Raw genomic sequence first — 21,552 nt, forward strand, 5'->3', positions numbered from 1 at the left:
TATTAATTTCTGGTATAAAATTGAACCTGCAGTCTTATAACTTAATGTTTCTTCATTAATAGGTGAATGCTGTTAATTGCAACACTAGCTGGAAAATCACTCTATTCATGAAATATAGTTCCTATCGAGAGGATGTACTAAAAGGGGTAAGTATGTGCTACCTAGACATTTACTGGAAGAATTGAAGGTAGTCTTACTGAGCTTCTAGATGCAAAACCTGTGTATTCACTGAGGTTTGAAGTTTAGAATGTGACTATAAACCTTAAAACTCACATTGAGTTTTCCCTCCTGTGTTTGGAAACGTATATTTATGCATACTCATTAAAAGCCAAGTGTTAGCAGAAGTCCCAGAGTATCAGAACTATAGAGAGACACCCACTTCTTATGTCTATTTGTTCAAACTTTTGTTGGAAATATAGTTTTCTCGATCTGTTTTTCTAGGGTGATGTTGTTCGATTGTTTCATGCGGAACAAGAGAAGTTTCTGACTTGTGATGAATATGAGAAAAAACAGCACATTTTCCTTCGTACAACTTTGCGTCAATCAGCCACTTCTGCTACCAGTTCGAAAGCACTCTGGGAAATTGAGGTATGTAAATATTTTCTGGCTTTTAATAAATACTTATATCAATAAGACAAGGTCACTAGGCTGGCTGGTTTATTGTTATAAGCATCATTTGTGATAGACCCATAAAACAGTAATTTTGGTGAAGCCACTTGTACCTCTTTACTGCTGTGACCGGTTTGAAATGTTGCTATACTTCCTTTATCTATCTTCTCAGGGGCATCTCTCTCTCTCTGTCATTTAATAAGGGCATATATATGATTTAGCTTTTTAAAATTCCATCGTGAAGTGTTGTTAAGACCGGTCAGACTATAGGCCTTGTGCCTCGAATGGTACTGGGGTTGAAATGGAGTGAGGAGGACTCACTGTATGTGAGGATCTGAAGGGCACAGTCACCGAAAAGAACCTGTGTCTTCTGGGGATGCCGTTTCTAGTGGAGCGAGGAGACCCATAGTTAAGAATTCATCGTCCTTTAAGAGGTATTTGCTTAAGTGTGCCAATATGATAGAGTAAGAAAATGTAAGGTATGGATTTTTCTTTAAAGGACCTTTCTGTACCATGGAAGAGATAAGAGATACGTAGTTAACTACAAACAACCTGATAAGTTCCATCTTGATTTTTTTTTGCGGTACGCGGGCCTCTCACTGTTGCGGCCTCTCCGGTTGCGGAGCACAGGCTCCGGACGCGCAGGCTCAGTGGCCGTGGCTCACGGGCCCAGCCGCTCCGCGGCATGTGGGATGTTCCCGGACTGGGGCACGAACCCGTGTCCCCTGCATCGGCAGGCGGCCTCTCAACCACTGCGCCACCAGGGAAGCCCCATCACACCTCTTTTACAGCATATATTTTGTTATACTTCCTTTATGTATGAAAATGAAATTCATATTTAATATATTTTATAGTCTCATGATTAAAAGTTAATAAAATGCCCAAATTCTAATATAAAGGAGAAACAAAAGAAAAATAATTTATATAAAACAATATGTAAGTACCTACTTTAGAAGGCAAAATATTTATATCTATCTTTGATGGATACATTTGGATTTGAGAGAAGTAGAAGAAGAGGATCAGAAGACATTCTATACAAATACAGGAAAATGAAAGAGCAGAGGTAAATGTGTGCCATCGGATAATATCTAGTATTAGGTGAAGTAATAACAAAATAGACTTATTTGTACATGATTTATAAAAAAAATCACTATAATTGAAATAGGGATAATGAGGCAAATTCCAAACTATTGAAACAGAGAAAATGAGGAAGTATCATGTTTATGCAAATGAGCTGAGCCTTAATTATAAATGAAGCGTCAAAATAATTCTCTAAGTTATGACATGGTTTAGAATAGAGCTGAAATAGCACAGAAGCATAGCTTTTATCTTGAAACCCCACTCATGTTGAGGCATACTTTCAGTCTCTAGCATTCAGAAGAGACCATATCCTTCAATATATTTGGAGACCATATCCTTCAATAAGTGAAGGGAATTGAGAAGGTCCGGGGAAAACAGCCACCACCAAAACTACATGATATTCTTCCCAGAAGCCTACCCCACAACTTCTCTTATCAGGGTAAGAGAAAGATAACAGACAACTAGAAGATAAATACATAATTAAAATACACATTTCCTTATCACTGTGCTTCCAAAATTTTCAAAATATAGGGATAGCAATAATGTGAAATATTATTTTAAAACTTTATTAGCAAAATACAGTATTGAAAAAGTCAGATAGCAACTTCCCTACACAGTGAGTTCCCTGCATTTCACGTGTCTCTGTCTATTTAATGTTTGGTTCTAAGTCTGTTAAAATCTCTCCTCTTATATATTTACCATTAGTTTTATAGCTTTTGCTGTAATTGCACCTCTGCACTGAAATCCTTTCCAACAAAATGTGTGGTTGGAAATGCTGCGTCCCATTGAGCAGTCCGAATGGAGAGAGTTGAATAGATTATTCAGTAATTTTGAGACAATGTCTTGGATTCATGTAAGCTTCCTTCTCCATAGTGGATTTCTCTAAAATTATTCGCCTTTTCCTATAACTCGATGTAAAAGCTTTCTAGTATGATTTCATGTTAAAGCATTACCAGTTTATATTTGTGGTAGGTTTATTTCTGCAATACTATGGGACGTTTCCGTATTGTGTGCTGCATCAGCCAGGCTTCAGCCAGGAAGCCTGAGCATCAGGTGTTTCAAGCAGAGAGGTATTTAATACAGGAAATTAGGTTTCAACGTTGTTGGAAGGACTGGGTGGGAGAAAGTGGGATGGGGAATGTGGTTTTATCTGAAGATCTGGCAGTGCCAGAAGCCACTCCTCCCTGTGGGAGCCTGCCCAGGACAGCTGCCACCACCTTTACTGGAGGCCTAAGAGGATCCTCTCTTTCACTTTCCTCTGCTTCCCGCCCCTGTGCTACAGGGGAGCACTTTGAAGGGCAGGGATGCTCCTGAGTGTCGTACACAATATCTAGCCTATGCTGAACTCTCCTGTGAATTGCAGGATATTTAATGTCTTGGCTACTGCCCATTCATGCCACTAGCATCCCTCCAAAATCATTGTGATAAATGAAAACACCCTCCCTTCCCTATCTGCAAATTATCCCCTAGGGAGCTGCGTTACTGTTGCTAGACCCGCTAGTGTATAGGACAGGAGTTCTTAGTCTGTGATTCATGGTGAGCTTCAAGTTATTTGTTAACCTCTAGCAGTGGTATACAAAAGGTGTGTGTGCGTATGTGTGTATGTGAGACAACCACTAGATATGATCAGATTTTTAAAGATATCTATGCCTCTTGCAAAGGAGTAAGAGTTCAAACGTTGACAAGGTCACAGTAGCTGGTGGGATTAGCAAAGGATTGGTGGTAGAAGGTCGATGTGAGAACTGAGCTTTGAAGGATGGGCAGGTGTTTGGCTGCAGGGGGAGCATTTTTGTAAGACTTCACCCACTTTGAAGTATTTTCATCATTACCTCATTGAGCTTTTGGAGTAGCAGAAGACATAGGAGCCGGAGTCTAGCAAAAGGCATTAGAAAGTCCTGTACGTTAGCACCCAGAATTTGATGCTGGGGTTGGAGGCAAACAGTATGAACGAGAAGAAGGAGGCAAAGAGTATTAATCTGTTGGAGAATAGTGGGAATTTATCTGAGCACTCTAATATGTGTTACGATATTTAATCTTCACAACAATTCTATGAATTAAACCCACTTGGTACATGAAGAAGCAGGCTTGAAGATGTTACTTGCTGTGATCATACCGTAGTAACTGGTGGAGCTGGGACTCATAAACAGTTGTCTTTGGACTGGAAAACCTGAGCTTTGCTACAACACCGAGCCACCTGTCGTAAGTGACAGTTGCAGACCCACTTTCATTCTCAGTGAGGCTAGTGGCTTAGCATCTGGGGCAAGACAGGTTTCTCGGACAGGTATCAAAGGACATGGTGTTAGTAAACAGGCAACACATGGAAAGGGCCAGGAAGTAAGTTAATCCAGACCTCCAGGCCTTGGCGTTTATGGTTCTCTCTGCCTGGAATGATCTCTTCCAGTCTCTCTGCATGACTGTCTCATTCTTATCCACCAGAGTGTCCATGCTGATTGCAGTATCGATAGAAAGTAGCCTACTCTAGGTTACCCAATCATGTGCTCTATTTAGTTCCTCCTGGCACTTGCCAAATCTTATTCATTGAAAGCTCTGGTCTTATTCATTACTGCGGTCCCTACTGCCTAGAAGAGCACCTGACACATGGTAGGCAACAGATTCATTCATAATCTGTTGAATGAATGAATCACAAATGTGGGGAAACCCCACAGCATTTACAGTTTTGGCCCGGGAAACATGTCTTTTGAAGTAAGGCATCTGTGTTTGCAGCTGTGAGAATCATGCAGCCCAGTGAGTTAACTGTGTAATTACTCATTTATGGGGAATTTTGTTTTTCTGCCACGTTGTCCTCCTGAAACGTATATTAGATCTGACAAGTTTAGTATGAACAGGCGGGCACCCCATGTAAACTGTTGGCATTTGCTGGCCAGGAACATGCATGTCTTTTAGCCATTATTTTTGTTTCTCTTTTTGTCTGTAGGTAGTTCATCATGACCCATGCCGTGGAGGTGCAGGACAATGGAACAGCTTGTTCAGGTTTAAACATCTTGCAACCGGGAACTATTTAGCTGCAGAGGTAAGATTAATGGATATAGTGCTGTTAAATCTCTGATTCTCAAATAGTGGAACAGGCAATACAGAAGATGTTGTATTTGAAGAAACAGTTATTATGCACATTTCATTATTGCCTGTCGTGTTCTGGATTGGCATGTCAGTTGTCCTCAAAATGTAAATATTAGTTAAAACCTTAAAATAATTTTTGTCTTGAAAATGAAAACAGCAGCAGCCACAACAACAGAGCTGTGTGGTTAGTTTGCTGTAAGGGCATCTGGAAGGGGGTATCTGATTTGCATCTGTGTGGGATGCGTCCTGAGATTTGCTGTTTAGCTTCACTCTTTCAGAATGTCTGCGTTAGAGCCGTGATCAGTGCATAGTCGATGTGGTATAGTCTAGATAGTTTCTGGTTAATCTTCTGTGGCTATTCTTTTACTGGTGGGTGGCTTTCATTGTTCAAACCATTGGAGAGGAAAGGGTTTTTTCCTTGAGATACTGCACTGTCCTAAAACTGTCAATAAAAATGGTAAAAACTTAGAAGGGTCTTTTCTTTCTCCACTAAATGCATGTTGACAATCAGAATGAAGGGTAGGTAGATACAGTAGTACAGATGTTTTAGCAATGATTTAATTAAAGTTTGGTTATCTGGTTTAAAACTAATTTTGAAAATATTTGATTTTTTTTTAAATTTAGTTTTTCTTAAATCTTTTTTGTAATTGAAGTATAGTTGATTTACAATATTGTGTTAGTTTCACGTGTACAGCAAAATGATTCAGTTATACATACATATATATATGTATCTACTTATATTCTTTTTTCAGTTCTTTTCCATTATAGATTATTACAAGATATTGAATATAGTTCCCTGTGCTATACAGTAAATCCTGTTGTTTATCTATTTTATATATGGTAGTGTATAGAAAATACGTTTTCAGATGTATGAAAATGTCCATTCATTCTACTCTCCTCAACTCTGTTTTTCAATTTAGAGTTTCTTCTGGGATTCTAAACCAGAATTTGGTGTTGGAATTTGTAGTATTACTAAAAATTTGTATAAACATGCTGACCCCAGTCTAAGCTGGAACTCAACCCTATTACTATCTCCATCATGTTAATCTGTGATGATTTTCTTTATAGTACTTCCCACGATCTCACTTATCGTAAATTTTATTTTTTTTTTGTAACATCACCACTGTGTTTCCAGCACCTATGACAGTGCCTGGTGCTTCGAAAGCATTTGGTAAATAATTTTTGAATGAATGAATATGAAGAAGCTGTTCAGGCTTCTCTAAGCTTAGAGAATGGGAAGAAGAAAATTTCGGGATTTGTATCTGAGAGGCATTTGGAGCCATATTTGGGCAAATTAATCTCTCTAAACTCCCATTTCCTCCTCTGGAAAATGGGGATAATTGCAATATTTGTATAATAAGACTATTAAGAGAATGAAATGAGGTGAAGTGCTTGGCATCATGTGTGACCATGGTAAGCATCCAAGAAGGGATGCCGGCATGATTAATTTTATAATATGGTAAGTAGAGATTGTTCTTACTTTTATAAATATCTGACTCAATTTTAATGAGTCTGCTTGACTAAATGAAATAGAGCTTTGCAATTTGTGGGCTCTTTGCACCATAAATGTTTTGAAGTAACTGTTTTGGAAAAGTAACCCTTTGAAAAATTAAGCAGTAAGGTAAGAGAATCTTGTCTAAAATAAGAATTAGAAAAGTCTACTAGATGTCCTGTAAAAGAATAGAAATTAGGATTAAAATTCTTTTGGTGATAGGGAGGCACTCAAGAGCAACACACCTTTGGTAGAGGGGGCCAGGGAGGTACAAGGAAGGGCAGCTGCTTGGTGGACGAGTAAGGCAGTTGGGGAAGAGTGGGAAGCGTGTTCAGGCAATGAGGAAGAGGAGGTATGTGGCATCTTACATTTCCTATGGATAATTCATGTATCACACGTAAGATGTGTGTGAGGTTAGAAGTGGTGCTAGAAGGTGGGAAAGGAGTGCTGGGGCCAGAAATGTAGGGCAGCTGTTTTTTTCTGGCCGTGGATATTAAGCCAAGGAGAATGGATTTTTTTTTTTTGCGGTACGCGGGCCTCTCACTGTTGTGGCCTCTCCCGTTGCGGAGCACGGGCTCCGGACGTGCAGGCCCAGCGGCCATGGCTCACGGGCCTAGCCGCTCCATGGCACATGGAATCTTCCCGGACCGGGGCACGAACCCACGTCCCCTGCATCGGCAGGCGTACTCTCAACCACTGCGCCACCAGGGAAGCCCCAAGGAGAATAGATTTTATGTGTAACTTAAAGAGCAGTGTTCTAAATAATTTGTGTTCAAAGCAGACCACTCCAGAGTGGCACTGTCCAATGTGGTAGTCACCAGCCACACACTGGTTATTTAAATTAAACTTAATATTCTTAAAATTAAGTAAAGTTAGAAAGACTGGCAGCCTGAGAAGTCATAGAAGCAACTGGAAAATCAAATGGGCTGAGTCACAGATGCCAGGCAAGGGAAGATAAGAGTTTCATCGAGGGGGGATGCTACCTAAAAGGTCAGGAACAAAATGTCTTTACAATATTTGGCAAGAACGGGGTCATCTGTGACTTCACTGAGAGCATTTTTAAAGGAAACCGGAATGCAGGGGGTGGGGGAAGGGATGAGGAAGTCAGGAAGCAGAAAGAAGTGCCGACTGAGTTTTCATATAATAACTGCGAAGGGGGAGAAATATTAATAAAAGGAGAGTAAGAGTCCAATTAGACAGACTTTTATGAAGTAGTTTTAGAATAAGGTGGATGAGTTGTTTTTATATTAAAGGGAAGGACCTATCACAGGGCAGGATTTGGTGGTGTCTTTTCTACTCTCAGCACACCGATTTATAATTTAAAATATTAATATAATGTGCTTGAGGCACCCCTGGTAAATTGGATGATGTAATTCTTGAATTGCCTTTGAGTTTATGGTGTTTATATTGGCCAGTGTGGCAAAGAGGGCCTAGATAAACAAACATTAAATGGCATACAAATAAAAAAAAAAAAAAAAAAAAAAAAAAAAGAGGGCCTAGAGTAGTGGGAAGAAGAGTCCCAGGTAGACCACTCACAATCTCTCTGCCTTTAAGCAAATAGTTAACCTCTATGAATTTCAGTTCCCTTGTGTGTAAAAAAGGTGATAATATATATTACATGGGATTTTTTGGAATTAAAGAATATCTTGTGAATTTTAAGCACCTTGTACATAAAAGGTACTCAGTAAGTGTTAAGTCCCTTCACTTCCACTGGGAGGAAGGAGACAGAAATTATGTAGTAGTGTTTATTTTAAAATTTATTTTTATTATTTTTATTTTCCAGAACTGACATTTCTTTGTCAATCAGATAACTTAATGGGGAAAAAAGTTGAGAGGCTCACCACTGGCTACCTTGTGCCTAGAACAGTGTCTGATATTTAATTTACATTCAGTAAATATTGGATAGTCTAATGAATGAATCATAGAGACAATGAGGTACACATCCAATCATTTCACTTTACAGAAAAGGAAACCCAGACTCAAAGAGGTGATTTATTTTGTCTGAAGTTAAAAAGCAAGATTAATGATAGTATCCAGGCTGAATGCTACACTTACTTCATCTGTAGCAGTGGTTCTCAGCTGAGGGTGATCTTGTCCCCAGGGGATATTTGGCAACGTCTGGAGACATTTTTATTGTCACTGTTGGGGAGAGGTGGCTGCAGGCATCTAGTGGATAGAGGCTAGGGATGCAGCTAAACTCCCTGTAATGTGCAGGACACACCCCACAACAAAGAATTATCTGGCCCCAAATGCCAATAGTGCCGATGTTGAGAAACCCTGATCTCCGTTATACTGAAATTACACAACCTTTTATTGACAGTCTACTAGGTGGAAGCACTACTTTGTTATTGTGGAAAAAACAAAGATGATTAACATTTTATCCTTGTTCTTTAAGGATTTGCAATCTAGAGGAGAATTAGATTAACTCATCACTAGGACGTCTCTTTTGCAATTGTTTCCAGAATACATAAACATCTGAGATAACTGGTTTTGTGTAATGTTTACATTATTAACATCTATAGAAGACCATGATAAATCTCACAGTAAGTTTAAAGGGCTGCAACCTTAAGTGTAAGCATATGTGAGAAAAAACACCTAAAATTTTTACTTGTACTTCCTTAACATGATATTCTATTTAACCAGTACTTACTGGGTGGCTAAGTTATTCAGAAAAATGTAATAAGCTTATTGTTTGTTTAGAAATGAAGGGAAACTAACTAAATAAAATTAGACCATTCGTATGATGAAGATTCTGTAGTCTAACTATAGAGACAAAGCACATAAATTGCAAGCTATTCAAGAATAGCACCATATTTTGTGTGTGTATATGTGTGTGAATTGTGGAAAACATCTAGGAATTAGGACAGTGATATAACGCTGTTTAGATTTTATTCTCTAAGTTACTAAAGTGAACCAACATTTAGAAATGGACCCTTACTCAATTTGAATATCTCCAACAGTATTGTCTCAGGGAATTCAAGGTTTATTTTTGAGTAATGTGCAGTGCTAGAAACTCATGGACAAAATGTGGAACAAAGTATTTAATTATGAATTAGGTAATCAGGGCATTTGTGGCTGCATCGATAATGCATTACAGTACTGTATATTAGGCTGTCTTCCTATAGTGTCAGTTTCTGTGGGCCATACAAGAAAATTAGGTGGCATGAGGGGAAAGTAAACAGTCATGTATTTTTGCTTTTAATATACAGGACAGTTTTGCTTTTAATGTCAGCACACTCTGTGCCATTTTGCTATGGATCTTTTTCTTGTATCACCTTATTGGTTCAGGAGAGTTCACAACCATGTCTGTGGGGCAGAAAGTAAATTGATCATATTTTGAATAGGATAATATGGGAGCCTTGGTAAATAGTTCTACAGCCATGGAGAGAATGATAAATCGAATATCATAATTTCTGATCTGCTGCATTTTCTTTCTTTGGATATTATTAAAGCAATAACTTTTGATGATCCTTTCCAAAACAAGATGGAGGGACTAGTGCAAAATAATTTTGTTAAAGATTTTATAATTGCCCTTTTAAAGACCGTTCGCTTATTTGTTTGTAGATAGTCCGGACTTCCACCAGATGGCAGTAAACACTTATTTCCTAACTATACAGTAGTCTTTGGCTTTAATTAATTAGGTAAAAATTTTGTACTCAAGAACCTGTACATTAGCATAGAATCTTATGCATATTAGGGCTGTAGTTTTAAATATTCCAATGTTTAGTTCTCTATCGAATGTACCAGCCATAGTATATGAAAAGGGACTCTCTCACTCTCTCTTTCTCTCTCTCTCTCTCTCTATACACACACACATATATCACACATATATATACATACATGTACAATATTTATATATAATAGAGGAATATACATACCAGACCCTATACACATGTATAAATATATATCAAAATAGAAATGATGCCTGGCACATATAAGCATCCAGTAAAGGTTATTTTTCCCTTCTTTTCTTTTCTAGACCTAACAGCATAATAGGTTGGCTCTGAAATGCCTTGTCATTGAAAAGAGGAACATATAATTATTTACAAACCCACATGTGATGGTTTTATAACTTCAATGATATATATAATAAAAATTGATCAAAAGACATTTCATTATAAAAAAGTAACTTTTTTTTTTTTACGAAAATGAACAAAAATTATGGACTTACAACTTGTGGTCTGCTTCTTGCTATTGTTAGAGGGACGGTTGCAGCTGTCTTTAATTTGATAGGTGGTACAACCATGACTTTCTCTCTCTAGGTGTTCATGATATCACTCTCTCTCTCTCTGCCGCTTTTCTATTCTGACTTAGTCACACTCTCTACCTGACTTCATTCTGGTCCTCTTTGGCCTCTTAAATGAGGACTCCCTTCAGAGCTTAGTGGTGGCTGTTAGCTCTTTCTCTTCTCTGTCACTCACTCCCGTGGCTGCAGTGGGTCGTGACTTCGATCTCGGGTATCACACTGCCATTGAAACTCAATATCATATCTAAGATGGAACTGTTTTCCCACAGAGAGTGAATTTTCTTAGCTCTGGGTTAAAAACTTGGGAGTCACGATAAACGTGTTTTTCTCTCTCAGTTTATGCATTCAGGTTTTCCTGACTCTGTCTCTACAAAATCTTTCGCATCTGCTTTTTCCTTTCCATTTCAGCATTGATATCGTTGGGGCTCTGCCATCTCTTACGTGAACCCCACACTTGGTTACTTTGCTTCTTTCATCATCTGTCTCTGTCTCCTACTAATTATGGCCAAGTGAGGATTTTTAATGCACTGTTTCTGCAGACATTTTCCCAGTGATATTCAAAATCTTTCTGAAGATGCAAACACTTTAGCCTGTGGCAAAAAGCCCCGTTGGCCTGGCCTCTTCCTACCTTGGATCACACCAGTACTTGTTATGGAGGTGGGAAGGAAGTTATATGCTATCAGAACTAAAAGATGTAGCTTTGGAGCCCTCAGACCTGTGCTTCTGAATAACCCTGCCGCTCGCCAGCAGTGTGACTTTGCATGGGGTACTTCACTTGATGCCTCCTCTGGAAAATGGGGCTAAGGGTCCCTTCTAATAGGGTAATTGTATGGGGAAATGAATGAACTTTAAAAGCATATAAAAAGTATTCCGTAAATGACATTTATGGGTCTTCTCTCATCAAGGCTCATTTTCTCACCTATTTGGCATTGGCTCCGCCTGCACTGCCTGTTCTCTTTACCCCCTCTTCCTTCTTCTTCTTCTTTTTTTTTTTTTTTGCAGTTTTAGTTTTTATTTTCTTTTTTAACTTTTATTTTATATTGGAGTGAAGCTGATTTACAATGTTGTGTTAGTTTCAGGTGTACAGCAAAGTGATTTAGTTATACATATACCTATTCTTTTTCAGATTGTTTTCCCATATAGGTTATTACAGAGTATTGAGCAGAGTTCCCTGTGCTATCTAGTAGGTCCTTGTTGAGAATCAATTTTATATAGATAATCTTTCCTTCTCTCCCAGTCATATTGAATAATTCTACCTATCCTTCAAGCCTTCGCTCATATGCTACCTTCTCCATGAATAACTCTTCAATAAATTTGCCCACCACAGATCCCTCCTTCTTCTGACCTATATTATTTATAAATTATGCATTCCTGTCTTATATCTCTTGTCACATTCTATTTTGTATTACCGCTAACTGTATTTATGTCTTCTCTTCCCTCTTAGATTGTAAGGTCTTGTGGTCAGGGACCATATTCTCTTTGTCTTTGCTAAAATACCGTATGCCACCATGCTTTGTCCATTATAGATGTTCTATTAATATTTATTGAGTAAATGATTGAGTAGCATATTAGATCTCTCTCTCTCCAATGCCAGATTTATAACTTATTTTTTAACATAAGGAAATGTTTCCTTTAAAGCCCTAAAAGATTCAGGAACCTCCACATCACTATGTCTTTTTTTCCCCCATCTTTAGAAATGTATTTTTTGGATTCATCCTTAGTCTAATTACTTAATTACTGTGGTTATTATGGTTAGAGTAGGAAATCAGCAGTATAAGTGAAACATATATTAAAGTGTATATTTACTTGGCCTTTGGTTAATTTTGGTGAATTTATGTAGCCGTAGATTTGTTTGGGTGCTTCCTCTTCCTCTTTCTCCTTCCTTGTCTTCCTGTTCTTCTCCTCCTTCTCATTATTATTATTATCACTTTAATGAATTTACTGAAGCAATAATCTTATTTATTTTTAAATATTTTTTAAAAAAATTTATCTATTTGGCCGCGTCAGGTCTTAGTTGCGGCACGCGGGATCTTTCATCGCGGTGCCCGGGCTTCTCTCTAGTTGTGGCCCGCGGGCTTATTGCCCCGCAGCACTTGGGATCTTAGTTCCCCGACCAGGGATCGAACCCACGTCCCTGGCATTGGAAGGCGGATTCTTAACCACTGGACCACAAGGGAAGTCCCTGAAATAATAATTTTATATAAAAAAGGCCACATTGCAGCCTGTGAGACACAAGTTGAGGCGAAATCTAACTGATCGGCACCGTCTTTAGTATTGTTGCCAAAGACATGAATATATAAAATTTAATGACATGTAATTAGTATGATTAGGCTTTAGTCATAGGCTTTTCTCTTTTACAGATGAGGGCCCTGAGTTCCATGGAGGTTAGGCGACCTTTCCTAAGGCCCATGGCATTTCCTTCCAGACCAGAGTCTGGAATCTGGTTCCACACACATCCCTCAGGAACTGAACTGGGTGATCCTAAGAGGGTGAAATGTGTGAAGACAATTTTAGAAAGTAACATTGTCTTTAAGGTAGAATATGACCTATGTCTTAAAGGGCATACCTGACTCCTGTTTGACTTAGGTACGTTAATTCCTGTTTCTGTACACATAATAGTTATGGATATGTCATGGCTTCCAGCACGAAGTTAATATACTTTACAGTGTCTTTAACCAACTAGTCTAAATGCTTACTGAATGAAAGCTTTGACCATAGGTATATCCTGGTTAAACATGTTACATATCTTTTGAATATAATTTAGCTATAATTTTAGTATGTATCTTTTAATTTAAAAAGAAAAGTCTGAATTCTTCAAACTGAAAACAAAAGAATATAACACAGTGATCCTTTTATTTTTTTTAAGTCATTTTATTTTATTTTTATTTGGCTGCACCACATGGCATGTGGGAATCCTAGTTCCCCGACAAGGGATCGAACCTGGGCCCTGGCAGTGAAAGCGCCAATTCCTAACCAGTGGACCGCCAGGGAATTCCCTAAAACAGTGATCCTTGACTAAAAGAGCTAAATAAACCCCTTCTGTGCACTATGCTGACCTTTCATTACTACTGAGTAAAAGTGTGTCTTTTTGAGTTTGATTAATCAGTAGACAGGAGGCCAGTTAAGTCACTGTCTTTTCACTTTCTACCTTTCACTGTTGGATTCCAAAAGCAGGAATAATACTGTTTTGGGACTGATTCGTTTATTCATAATTCAAGGGAATTTAAGGAGCCTGAGGTATGCATCTCCATAGAAAAATAAAATTCAGCCTCAGATCTCCCCAACTGCTGGCCTAGCACCAACAGGCAACTTGTAACTGGATTCCTGTTTTATCATCCCTCCCCCACCCCCGTTGTCTGTCTGCGCTGAAAATTGAAAGACTGCTGTCCAGTGGCTCTTGGACTTGGTTCTGCCTTCCAGCCACTCCTCTCCCACTCACTTTCTGATTTGTTTAACTATTTGTTTAACCACAGTTTAGTTTTGTCTGTTCTTAGATTTCCTATAAATGGAGTCATACCATGTCTGGCTTCTTTCACTTTACAATGGAGATGTAATTGACATATAACATTGTATTAGTTTCAGGTGTACAACATAATGACTTGAGATGTATATATGACATATATCTATATTGACATGATTACCACAGTAAATCTTGATAACATCCATCACTACACATAGTTATAAAATTTTTTTTCTTGTGATGAGAACTTTTAAGATCTACTCTCTTAGCAACTTTCAGATATGCAATTCAGTATTATTAAATGTAGTCACCGTGCGCCATCACATTACCAGGACTTCTTTTCCTATAACTGGAAGTTTGTGCCTTTTGACCCCCTTCCCCGATCTCTTCCACTCCCACCCCTGCCTCTGGTAACCACAAATCTGATCTCTGTTTCTATAAGTTCGTTTTCTGTTTGTTTGTTTGTTTTAGATTCCACATATGACTGAGATCATACAGTATTTGCCTATCTCTGGCTGACTTATTTCACTTAACATGACGCCCTCAAGGTCGATCCACGTTGTTGCAAATGACAGGATTTCCTTCTGTTTTATGGCTGACTAATATTCCATGGTATATATTTCTGAGACCTACCCTTGTTGTGTACATCGGCAGCCCATCATTTTACTGCTGAGTAGTTCCCCATTGTTTGAATACGCCATATTTTGTTCATCCATTCTCCTGATACATGATATGCATTTTGTCGAAGCCTAATTTCTGGCCCTATTTTATGTCCCTACCATTGTTCCCCCCACCTTTCCCATCATCCTCAAATGAATGTGCCTGTTTTAGTTGATCTTCCTGGAAATCAGGGTTACCTCCGCATACACAGTTCTTTCTTTAGCTGAGGAGAGCTGTATTTTCCATAATCTTTGATTATTGCTTGTATTCCACTGATTTTCTCTTCCTTCTAGTATCCTGGTTGCTCATTAGTTGATACCCCAATCTCTGGTCCTCCGTGACTATTTCCTTTTTCCTAATTTTCATTTCTTTACACCTTTCCTCTATGGTGAAAGATAGCTGTTCCATTTTTATCCTTTGCATCACTCATTTCCAGTAATGTCAACTCTGCTTGTTCTGCTGCTGACATGGACTTTAATTTTGTATTTATGTTCTCATTGTTATTGAGATCCTCCTTAATTTAACTCCTTTTTATATTGTGATTATTTGTTATATTATTATTTATCTGATTATTTTTATATTATATTTTTCAGTTCATCTTCTGCTGTCTTCATATGGAGGCAATGTTTACTTGCACTTTCTTGAATATGCCAAACCATTTCCTGAAAAGTTATTTTGTATCATACCATAGATAATATTCAGAAAGACTCTGAGAAAGAATTCCCCCCCATTTAAACATATTTTTTAAGCAGTCCCATGTTGTTTTTTCCTGCTTTCCTCCCTTATTGTCCTCAGATGAGTGAGCTCCATGCAGAAGCAGAACGGTTGAGTGGACGGTCTTTTTGTTCCATTTCTTTTTTTCTCAGTCCTCTTGCTAAATCTTCAGCTGCAGGGCAGCCTGCAGGGTCCTGATGTACTTCCCAGTTCCAGCAGGTGTCAAGTCTGCATCCCTGGACTCTCTTGAGGCTGCTTCTCTCCCCGGCCCCTCTGCTATTTTTCCTTTATCGCACAGTGACATTCCAGCCCACAGCAGCTACAGTTCTTTCTCTTCTTGCCCTTTCTTCAGACAGCGCTTCTTAGAAAGCCCTCTGCCATCATCTGCTCCCTCCGCTTTCTGCCCATTTGCTTTCTGAGCGTTGCTGTATCTCTCTGGCCATGAGAAGACAGGCAGAGGTAGTGGACAGTGGGGGGCAGGATGGGGGAAACAATTTTCTGCTCCATCTCACAGCAGCTTCTCAGTGATGGAGAAGCACTTCTGTATAGGTCTTTGGTTGGTGAATACTCGGGGTCTCTGGGTTGGGGGCACATAGTGGAACCGCACCAAGTATCTTCTGAACTGTGTTCACCCGGCCACTAGCTTGAAGTCAGGTTGAGGTTTGCCATGAGATGACAAGTGGGGAGTTACTGCCTCTCCCCCAGCACTGTCGGCTTTATAATTACTGTCAATTCATTGATGATTGGGGGTTCAGATGATTTTCAACCTTAGTCTTCAATGAGATGGAGAGTGTTTTGCTTTGTTTTTGATCATTTTCAGTACCGTCATTAATATTTAGGGATAAGTTGGGAGGGGCATTCCTCAGAGCTACTAGCCAAGTGTAATTCTGAGAAAGACTCCCAGCCTTACATCTTAAGTGGTGACTTTAATTACCTGGGGTTGCGTATTGTATACACCAACCGATTCACATTAATAGGATTACATTCAATTGGACAACTTGTTATTTTGAGAAAACACCTTCTAAACCAGATGCTTTACAAATGATCAGCGAGGACATCTTTTTGAAACTGTGTATTCAGGTGGGAGTCAGGAGTTACGGATGCTAAGCAGCTGGAAATATGTGGGCCAACAGGCAGCATGTGCAGAGCTCATGCTTTCTCATTGGAATGACCCCTAAACTCCACAGTCCAACCCAGAGACATGTGTTCTTTATTTTTTTTAACATCTTTATTGGAGTATAATTGCTTTACGTTGTTGTGTTAGTTTCTGCTGTACAACAAAGTGAATCAGCTATACGCATACATATATTCCCTTATCCCCTCCCTCTTGTGTCTCCCTCTCACCCTCCCTATCCCACCCCTCTAGGTGGTCACAAAGCACCGAGCTGATCTCCCTGTGCTGTGTGGCTGCTTCCCACTAACTATCTATTTTACATTTGGTAGTGTATATATGTCCACGCCACTCTCTCACTTGGTCTCAGGTTACCCTTCCCCCTCCCCGTGTCCTCAAGTCCATTCTCTGTGTCTGCGTCTTTATTCCTGTCCTGCCCCTAGGTTCTTCAGAACCTTATTTTTCTTTTAGATTCCATATATGTATGTTACCATATGATATTTGTTTTTCTTTCTGACTTACTTCACTCTGTATGAGAGACTCTAGGTCCATCCACCTCACTACAAATAACTCAATTTCATTTCTTTTTATGTCTGAGTAATATTCCATTGTATATATGTGCCACATCTTCTTTATCCATTCATCTGTCGATGGACACTTAGGTTGCTTCCATGTCCTGGCTATTGTAAATAGAGCTGCAGTGAACATTGTGGTATTATGAATTACCTCTTTTTGAATTATGGTTTCCTCAGGGTATATGCCCAGTAGTGGGATTGCAGGGTGGTATGGTAGTTCTATTTTTAGTTTTTTAAGGAACCTCCATACTGTTCTCTATCTCTCCATCTGTTTGAGACATGTGTTCTTGTTTGTTAGTTTAAATAGTCCTCATGCATTAGCTGACATAGCGGATATATAGATCCTCTTTTGCTTGACTTTCTTTTCTTGTGTGTTTAGCACGTGGAGCATGATCTTGAATCATTGTTAAAACTTTCCTTTGGTCTATTTTTAGAAATCGGTGTCTGCATTATTGGTCAATAGCAGATTTTGTGGTGGGCAAAATGAACTCTCTTGAATGCTTCTTAATAGGTGGTGAGACTGTCAGCTCTCACTTGTTCAAAAATGTCAACTGTTTGATACAAACAAAGGCCATAAATTTGGCATTTTAACTCTTGTCTCCTGCACTAGGGTTTGAAGGTATTTACTAACCGTTTCTTTCTTAGCCTCTTTTTATGTTAAACTTAGTTAAATGTACAATAGTGTACTGGAATTAAAGATCACTGGTCTTGTTAATGTGCTTTTAATAGCAATTCAAAACTAGCTTTGTTTTTTTGTTTTTAGCTTAACCCTGATTATCGAGATGCCCAAAATGAAGGAAAAAATGTGGTGAGTAGAACTGTTTTTTTCCCCGTCGAATACAAGCATATTATTTATATTTTATATGAACACATTGAAAAGTTAGTAGAAAATTTGAAGACTAGGGCTCTGAGAGAGATTTTCCAAGTAGAGGCTGTGGATCGAAGATAAAAAGTAAATGATGATTTGGCTTAGATTATAAGGAGATGACCAGAAGTGGGTGTTTAGGGAGATTTCCAGCAACTTGGAGGCCACTTATGATAGAATGCTGAAGGCAACTGGATTTGGGAGGTATGGTGGGTCTAGGTTTAGTTTTCAGAAGTTCATAGAAATTAGGAAGGAGGAATGGAATTGTGGCATAATATTAAAATAGGACAGCAGAACAATCCTTTTCAATTCAAAATAATTTGGTTTCTATTTATGGGGAGAAATTGAAGTGTTCAGTAACTAGATAATTCTAATTTCTAATAATCTACGGTGTGCTACTCAAAAAATTTCGCAATCTTATTTTAAACCCAGTTTTCATTTAAAATACTTATTATTATTTATCCTGCTCATCTCATCATAATTTGGAAAGAATATGACTTAACAATGACAACATGATTTAATTCAATAAAAAATTCATAGGGGAAGGGAGTTACCAGTGGGGATGGGGGTGGGTTATGGGTGAAACTGTATGGTGATGGATGGCAACTAGACTTGTGGTGGTGACCACTTTGTAGTATATAAGATGTCGAATTGTTAATGCTGTACACCTGAAACTTATTAAAAAATTCAGAAATTCAGGATATTTTGATGTGATCCAAATAAATCCTGGATGATGCACTGGATTTTTTTTTTTTTTTTGGTGTTTGCTATTATCAATCATTTTTATTATTGTTGTTATATCAATATTTTTGATTACTTCTGCAGCTACTGTCCACTGCCCCATGGTGTCTACTGCCTTTTCTGTGTGTGACTCTCAGCAGGGCTGGATTTCTTTAAAAGCAATTTAGCCAGATATTTTGATATAAAATAGACACAGTCTATCAGTCTATAATACAATTTTGTTAGGAATTTTGCCATCCCTTTTGGAATGGGTAGGTATTATTACTGCATCACCCCAAATTCTGCTCTTTGATAGAAACTGTTGGAACGTTTCATTAAAATGACTACTGTTTTACATTGGCGCACAGATTTACGTTTTAGGAGGATATGGGGCAGATGGATCAAATAAGAATTTCTGGACCCGAGTCAACCCTGTTTGACTCCTCTTTCCATATGATTATCATGTTTACAATAGAAATAAGCGAAGTATCAGGTCACTGACCCAGGTGAAAACTTTAATTTGTGTCAGAATGTCTTTAAATATAGAAGTAGGTTTGTTAGATCCATTGGATCTTTTATTTATGATTCAGTTTTATCCGTCTGTGTGGGCTTTTCTCCCCCTGGTTTTCAAATAGCTGTAGCAGGACTGTTGGGTCCTTACCTTCCTATGATTTAGGAAAATGCTATCAGTAGCTATGTTTAAAAAGCAAAGTGTGAACCATAGTTTCTTTGGTTCTTCCTATAAGCTTGTCAATGGTCTCAATGGTTTCCGGCCAGAGACCACCAGGAAAATACCCATACAAGTGGCGTTTATAACCCACTGCACGCACACTATGGGGAACCGTGCTGCTTCTGAGTAAGAAGGTGTTATAAAAAACATCTTATAGGAATTGGGCTTGTGTGATTGATTTTGGGGAAGATTTAAAGAAGTGGGGCTTTGCTGTGGACGGGAATGCTGTTAGGAAGAGGAGGTATCTTAATACATTTTATCTGTGGGTAGGGCAGGCTAGGTCTGTAATTGCTAAAGAAGCAGCAGTCGCTCATATTTGCTAGAGGACAGTCATTTTTTGTGGCTTGAACAACGTTCACAGTCTGTCGGTGTTCAGATATGGTCAGGGAGTGGTGTTGTTTCGTCTTGATCCATTCCAGTCATGAAGTGACCTTGTCCGGTGTTGCTGTTTTGTGAAATTGTCCATATTCACCAGGAGAACACCATGGCCCAGCTTGAGTGTCAGGTCAGCTCCTAGCAACACCAAGGCCTGGCTCATCCACCAGGCCAGCTGTCGGATGTCGGGGACTGCTTTTCTCTTTGTCAAGGTTCATTTCTGTGATATTCTATGTGACTTCTTGAGCGTGCTGTCGAGACAGCGGAGCTCTACTGTAGCACCACCATGAACTTGTGTAGCCTTGGACAAGTCAGGTAGCTTTCCTGAGACTCATTTTCTTCACCTGTCTGATAGGATGAGGACGTTTGCCCTACATCTCTCACCTGCATGCCATGGGGATAAAATGCCAGCAGACAAATGGGAAACTCTCTGAATAAAAGATGTTAGTAGGCTAAAAATGTAAGTTGTTTCTATTCAAAGGTCATCATATCAAAGCTTCAAATTGTGCAATTGAATTAAATCTCTGGCTCATCTCCTTTTGGCTACACACCCTTTGGAGATGCTACCGATCATTCTGGGCAGAGCTGAGTGGGAGAATACAGTGAATGAAGGGTTATGGAGCAGCACAGAGCATATAAATAAGTAATAAATCCATGGTGAAGTTTACTCTGTGTTAATCAAGCTTTTGATTAGACTTGCTAAATATTTTTCCTTTGTATTCCGAAGTACAGTTTCTTTATCCTCCTCTAACGGTGAGAAAGAGGACTCTCTGTTTAAGCGGTGTTACTAGCAATACTTTAATTGCATACAACATAGGTGGGATCGCTTTTGCTGTAGAATTTTATGACTGGATCTCATCTGTCATCTCAGAGACACATCCAACTGGAGACATCTGATTTCCTTCTCTCTAAAACCCCTAGCTTGAAAGTAAATAAAACTGAGAATATGGAACAGTAAAGCTAACAATATGGCTTCTCATTTTATACACCATTTACCATCTAGCAATGATGATGTTTCTGTCTAAAAAAGAAAACAGAGGAGTGTTTAGAGTGTAGCCTGTGAAAAATGAAATCAGTTTCCCAAAACAATGCTATCTCACCTCAGATCTGGGTTCCAGTAACACTGAGTTCCCTGGGACCATGCTAATTATTTTCTTTCCTAATTTTCCCTATGTTGTCTATTTAATATCCAGTTAATATTTTTCCTGTAATTTAGAAACCTTTATCAAATGTTGCCTTCCATTTTTGAAGTTTCAGAGGTTAATGGATAATACTGCTGAAATGAGGCGGAGTGTGTCAGAGCTCCCATTAAGACCCAAATAGCTGTATTTATTCTACAAAGAAGTCTATTATTTCCAATCTTACAAATGTACAGCATCCACAGGGACCCCGTAAATATTGGAACGGTATCAAGCCCAGCTGGGAACCTGAAAGTCGTTAGTTTTTTTCTCCGTGAAAACTGGCATCTTTTTTTTTTTTTTTTTTTTTTTTTTTTTTTTTTTTTTGGCATCTTTTCAAATGGCTCTTTGAAGGAGATTTTTCTGGAATAACACCACCCATTTTAACATTACCTTATTTATGTGGAATGTGATCTGATTTTTCCAGGGAATGTCTTTTGTCTGTGCTGGGGATCCTCAGCCTCAGCAATACTGATATATTGATATTCGGGCCAGATCATTCTTGGTTGTGGTCGGGCTGTTCTCTGCATTGTAGGATGTTTAGCAGCATCTCTGGACTCTACTCACTAGAGACCAGGAGTGGTCTCCCTGTTCTCCGTCCCCCATCCCCCGCCCAAGTTGTGGCAACTAAAAGTGTTTCTGGAAATTGCCAAACGTCT

The 21,552-nt window shown here is 38.8% G+C and overlaps 1 protein-coding gene across 2 annotated transcripts in view; it reads left to right on the forward strand.

The window, feature by feature from the left end:
* Window positions 1-21,552, forward strand: part of ITPR2 (inositol 1,4,5-trisphosphate receptor type 2) — a 530,755-nt gene that overhangs the window by 115,526 nt on the left and 393,677 nt on the right. For both annotated transcript variants that reach the window (XM_032646410.1, XM_032646411.1), the window contains exons 7-10: window positions 63-146; window positions 442-588; window positions 4,625-4,720; window positions 17,789-17,833. In XM_032646410.1, the coding sequence (XP_032502301.1) occupies window positions 63-146; window positions 442-588; window positions 4,625-4,720; window positions 17,789-17,833 (372 nt within the window). The remainder of the gene's footprint in view (window positions 1-62; window positions 147-441; window positions 589-4,624; window positions 4,721-17,788; window positions 17,834-21,552) is intronic.

This window comes from Phocoena sinus, chromosome 10, assembly GCF_008692025.1.
Source record: "Phocoena sinus isolate mPhoSin1 chromosome 10, mPhoSin1.pri, whole genome shotgun sequence".
NCBI classification, from domain to species: domain Eukaryota; kingdom Metazoa; phylum Chordata; class Mammalia; order Artiodactyla; family Phocoenidae; genus Phocoena; species Phocoena sinus.